This window comes from Tupaia chinensis, unplaced genomic scaffold (assembly GCF_000334495.1).
Source record: "Tupaia chinensis unplaced genomic scaffold, TupChi_1.0 Scaffold000567_1, whole genome shotgun sequence".
In the NCBI taxonomy this organism is placed as follows: domain Eukaryota; kingdom Metazoa; phylum Chordata; class Mammalia; order Scandentia; family Tupaiidae; genus Tupaia; species Tupaia belangeri.
This window is the reverse complement of record NW_006160080.1, coordinates 189,404-195,490: the sequence shown is the minus strand read 5'-3', so window position 1 is coordinate 195,490 and position 6,087 is coordinate 189,404. Positions and strand designations below refer to the sequence as shown.

Below are 6,087 nucleotides of genomic sequence, written 5' to 3'. Positions count from 1 at the left end.
TGAGTTAACTCAGAATATTAGAATATTTATTTTTAATAAATATTAATAAAAATTTAATATTTCAATTAACACAGAGTAATACTGTAAATATAGTGCTTTAGGATTGTGCAAGATTTTTATAGGATAAAGGTCCTATTATGTACAGTAAAGATATAACAGATGAACCCGAACTCTTGGGCATTGTTTAGAAGTTAGATATTCAGCCATAGACCAAAGACCAGAAGCAAAGAAAAACAAGTTTTAGGTAACTAGTTTTCACTGTGAACTAAACATTCTAGAAATCTGATGTGTCTGTGTGAGTTTGTGTACTGTGTGTAAGAATATATGCATTTCTTTTGTAGCCACGTCATGAATATTTTAATGTCCCTGTGTACTAAATGACTACTCATCAAGTATGCAGACTTTCACAGAGGAAATAGAGAGCTGATATACTTATGAAAGAAAATATCCTCAGCTTGGTGACTGATTACCTTGTATGAAAATAATAGAACATTTCAGAACTAGTACCTTTACGATTGTATTTTTTCTTGTTCCCATTTTCAGCTTTTCTGTTTTATTGTCATTTGATACATGACCTTGATATAGCTTATTCTTGTTCACACTGATTTAATTTCTTTACACAGTATGGCCTATGAATGTTTTAAATGACATTTCATCTTAAACACATACATATTGTCATTAATGAGCCATCTGTAATTCATCTTATAAAAAGAAAACCTGGCAATCATTAAAATATTTACCAAAGACAATGGAGCTGAAGTGCTAGGCTGAAACAAGCAGTGCCATAATATGTAGTGTGGTTTGGTTTACCAATGTTGAAAGAAAAGTGAGACTATATTTAGAGTAATAATCTTACAGTCTGTATGAGCTAATATGCTCTAATGTGTCACATAAAAGTGTATATGGAAATAATACAGGAAAATAAAACAATTCTGTACCATTTTAAAATATTTAAGGTTAAGACATTGTATTGTATTTGAGAAATTTTGTAGTACCACATTTAAGTTACATTTGTGCCATATAAAACAATCTCTTTAAGAACAGAAAGCTGTGTCAGAAAAGTCTCTCTTGTTATATTTATTGCTTAATAGTAGCCATTTAAAAGCATTAATACTGAGTTTATTATAGTTCAAAATTTCTAATATTCAGTTTCAATACCTAAGTACTTATATTTTACTAGTATGGCTTTCTAATATATTCAGTCTTCATTTAAGTATTTAATGCTTTGTTAACTATGCTTCCTGTTTCTGAATATTAAAACCTTTGCTATTGATCACTATTGTATTTACTTTTAGCAAAACAGACAGCATATTATAAAAAGAAAAGTATCAAATAATTCATTGCTTATCTGTAGAGAGAAGTTTGAAGTCTGAGTCAAATATGGCATCAGTAAACAACTTAAGATGATCAAACTGGTTTACCCCTGAAAGAAAACCAATGAAAGTGTATTTTGACCAAACTTAGTATTAGGCAAGCATATTTATTTATTTTCATTCTTACTATTCTTGCTGTAATGCACTCCATTTGAAGCACCTGGAGGGGCTATCAAATGAGAAATTTAGCATTACATTTTGAAGCACTCGGAAACATTGGTCTTTCATTTCCATTTTTTCCTTCCATTCCTCCCCTTGCCCCATGATATGTTATTACTCATTTGGTTTTAATGGTCCATAAATTTGCATTGTCTCATGCCTGTTTGCTTTGGATGCTGTGTGCTGAGCTGTAACAAAATGTTGCTTATTTTTGTTATATGTATAGACCTGCTTGCTTTAAGTAGTAGATTCTGAAATAGCTTTCCTTGCATGTCTAAAATAAAAGTATTGCATGTACTTTGTCTCATGTGAATGACTTTTTTCTTCTCCGTCCCTTTTGATAAAATGATGTATTTTATATTTTTGTTTTTCCAGGTAATTTTTTTTAAATTGGCAAAAAACATATAACCTAGAATTCACCATTTTAACCATTTCTGATTATAGAGTTTAGTAGTGTGAAGTATATTCACATTGTCAGGCAACAGGTCTCCAGAACTTGTTTTCATTTTGTAAAACTGAAAGACTGTATAACCCATTAATCAACAACTTCCCAGCCACCCCCCATGCTATTCTACTTCATTTCTATGAATTTGAGTACTTTACATAATAAGGGACACCCCAGATAATTTTGAGCTACAATTTCAGTGTAATTTGTGAAGATTACATTTTACATTATAAACAGAATTTGTAAAAAAAAAAAAAAAAAAGACTTGTAGAATGTAAAAGGAATAAAATGTCTATGATTCTTTGAAGCTATAGGACTTTTAGAAAGAACGAATGTTTTAAATAATGCATATTTGATAAGCAACATGAGTCTATAGGAAATACTATATAAGATTTCAAGAGAGCTTCTATTACTCTTGGGAGTGTTGGATCATTTCTATTACTTTCTTTTAAAAATTTTATGAAAACTTCAAGAAAGGCAGAGAATAGTATAAAAAACCCTCGGGTACTCATCACTCAGCTTCAGCAACCATCAGCTTAATACTCTGCTTGTTTCCCCATCCCTTCTTACTCACATTTTTGCCTCAGTATTTTAGAGCAAGCTCTAGACATCTTTCATTTCATTGTTAATAACTTCAGTATGTGTCCCTAACACGTAAGTAGCATGCCCAACTAAATTAACTGTAACTCCTAATACCTTGTACCTACCTTAGTTTTTCCTAATTGTCTGAGAAGTGCCCTTTTTTTTATCATTGATATAACCAGAGTCCAAACAAAACACACCACATTGTTTCTGGTTAACAATTCTTTTCATCTTTAACAAGTCTACTTTTTTTCTTCTCACCATTTTTTTTTTAACCATGTCATTCATGCTGTAGAATTTCTGATATCCTATATTTGGCTAATTGTATTCTTTTATTTATTAAGAGCAAGAGAGACAGAGAGAGAAGGATAAGCACTGTCAACAAGGTCTCATGCTGCAATCCTCTCCACCCCAGCCTCTCCTAGCCAGCCAGAATCATAAGGCCACATAGTGCACCCAGCATGTACAGGTCAACCTGGAACCAAACTCGATCTTTCATGCCCTAGCACCACAAGAGTGCTGTGCTACTGCTGCACCACCACAGCTGGACAGGCTGATTTTATTTTTATGGTGACGTTTAACGTGTACTGTCCCCCCCCACTCCCTGGCCATCTATAATTAGATCTTTAAACTGATTAGATTGAGGTTCAGTGGGGGGTAAGAGTACTTCATAGATTATGCTGCCTCTAAAAAAATACTTTTGTTCAGCAAAGCTGGGTTTTACCCGTTTTTCATTACTATACATACATACTAAAGAGGTCATTTTATGTACTTATATAGAGCTGATTTCTAGTTCTTCAGTTTAGTACTGAAATGTTTAGATTTCAGTTATGTAAACATTATCACACTAACATTTTTTGAACACTTTCTGTAAATCTGGCACTGAGAATTAACTCACTCAATTCCAGCATATGAAGGTAAGTACTACTATTCTTGTTTTCCTAATGAGAAACAGACCATAGAGTTTAATTAAGATCACACCATGAAGCGCTTTACATATGGTTAGATCCAATGTTGTAAGGATTTATGGTTTAATATAATTTTTTTCTCCTTGTTTTATGCTGTACCATGATTAGGATGCAAAAGTAAGTTTATTTATTACTAGATACTAGAAGTTTACTCTGTTTCCCTTTAAAAGATTAAAATATAGTGTTGCCTTTTAATTATAAATGGTTGCTAGTTAACACGTGAAAGTTGACCTACCGAGGCTGGGAAGTGGCATGGTGGTTAAAGGTGCTGGACTCCCACATGGCCGACCACAGTTCAAGTCTCGGACCTGGTGGCTTGCTTTCTCACTTCCTCTCTCTCTCTCTCTCTCTCTCTCTCTCTCTCTATCTCTCTCTGATCAAAACTCAATAATAATAATAAATAAAGTTAAATCAAATGTTTTTTTTCTTTTTTTGAGAGAGAGATTTTTTTTGCTCTAAGGGCACGTGCGCTTGCCAGGCAGAGAGAGACAGAGAGACAGAAAGTGAGAAATCCCCCCCCCAGGGGGAATGGCCACACCGCAATCCCTTCTCCATTCTCCTCTCAGGATCTTGGGCATACACGCACACGCGCCTGGCGTGTGTTTAAGCCACCGGGTCCAGGACTCGAACCACAGTCGACTACGTGGGAGTCCAGCGACATAGCCATTACGCTAACTGCTGGTCCCTAAAATAATTCTTAGGTTAAAAAAAAAAGGGAAAGTTGACCTACTTAGTCTTTTTCTATTTTCTAAGGAAGATCAGCCACTTTGGAAAAATTTTTAAATAGTTCTTTTCTAGATACGTCTTTTTTCTTCCTTTGACAATTAAAGGTGAATAACAGTTGTTACATAGGACCAAAAAGAATATAATGCATTCTGTCCCAGAGCATTCTTTATTCTTTCTGTACGTGCCCCCCACCTGTGCCTCTGATTGCCCTTGGGAGGTCTCAGAAGGTGACCCTTTCTGAAGCCTTTCTGCTGTGGACAGTTAAGTAAAAAATTCAATAGGAAGATATTTCCATAAATATATGTAACAGAAGAGCATGGGAAACAACACTGGGTAAAGAATTGTGAGAAGGGCAGGAGGCAATAATGGTGGGAGAAGTTCCCTGTCTGCTTTTTGCAGGTTTTGAATTTGTTTTGGAACTTTAACAGTGAGATAACTTATCTTTCCTATGTATAATTGAGTAGCAGTGATTTAATAAATGGCCAGTGGGTTTGTACTGGACTTGACTTTTTGTGTTAACAGCAACAGTGCTCAGCATGATAGTAGGTCATCAGGTATGTAATGATTGCCAAAAACATCCATCTGTGGTTTGTTCTGGGCACAAACCCCTAAATAACCACTGTCTGTCGCTAGTATAATAGAATGCTATGACACTGAATTGCTTTCTTTATTTAAAGTGAGCATGTCTTTCTTTGTCAATTTTTCATTCTGAAGACCCACTGGATATGCTTACCAGAGTCTCACATTTTCCCTCCACAGGAAGCTGAAACCCCACGTAGTGTTCTTGAAGAAATTGGACTGACATAACTCTCCTCTCTTGTTGGTGACTTCTTGTGGCATTTCACACACCGTAGATGGTCACTGCCTTCATGTCCATGTTAGCTAATGGTGTAAGATGATGTCTTGTCAGTATTACTGTTTTGCTAAACCGCTTGTTTTAGGCCTACACAATTTTTTTTTAAAGGGAACTTTGGTTAATTACATGATAAATTAAGGGATTTAAATATGAATTAGAATGATGAGAAAAAGATACCTTTTACAGGTATTTTTCAATTTATAAGTGAGTTTCTCTTAATCTGATTATGTGCATATTTGAAAATTATCCATCTATATACATATGAAATCAATCAGGCAGTATGCATTTATTAATTACTGTATTTGAATTATAAAGTGAAACCTGGTTTTATGAAACCAAAGACTAATACAACATTTCAGTATACATAAGAATAAAGGGAATTGACACTTATCAAATGAAGGAAAATTAATCTGTGTTGAAACTTAAAAAGAAAAAAAATATACCAAAGACCCCTATTGGAAACTACATATCTTAAAACAAAGGGAATATAGCTTATTTTAAATCACTAAATTTGAATGCTGCTGTCTTACACTAAAAAGTATTCCTTAAGCGTTTTGAACCTGGGGTGAACACATTGTTCATGTGAGTGAGCACATCAATTTTCAAGGCCAAGGCACATTTGACTCCTGAGATGAATTTTTTGTGGACATAATCATTTACCTAAGTTGGATTGTTTTTGATGCCCCAAAATAAAGTGGGAATGTTAATTTACCAGGAATTCATCATAACAGTATCTTATAGAAAACCTGTTACTCGTCACACAGTGTTGCATAAAGTCATTGTTTAAAGCACGACTGTTCCCTCTGGGGTGCTTATTAAAGCCAAATTTATTTTTGCTTCCCTCCACTTAGAAGTGCTGCAGACTTTATAGCAGCTTCCTTTCCTTCCATGGCACTGCCTAGTTATCAGAAGTCTTATAAAAGTTTTAAGAAAGAACACCTTTCATATAAACAAGGGAGACTTGAATGAGGTAAAATG

General features: G+C 34.4%; 1 protein-coding gene across 5 annotated transcripts in view; it reads left to right on the top strand.

Annotated features, from left to right (window-relative positions):
* Positions 1-6,087, top strand: part of AP1S2 (adaptor related protein complex 1 subunit sigma 2) — a 53,585-nt gene that overhangs the window by 30,017 nt on the left and 17,481 nt on the right. For 2 of the 5 annotated variants that reach the window (XM_014591380.2, XM_027775456.1), the window contains one exon: positions 5,013-6,079. In XM_014591380.2, coding sequence (XP_014446866.1) covers positions 5,013-5,060 — 48 coding nt within the window. In that variant the 3' untranslated portion in view covers positions 5,061-6,079. Of the gene's footprint in view, positions 1-341; positions 1,835-3,635; positions 3,645-5,012; positions 6,080-6,087 lie in introns of those variants that run through there. The other 3 variants (XM_006157952.3, XM_027775457.1, XM_006157950.3) reach the window with 2 other exon arrangements.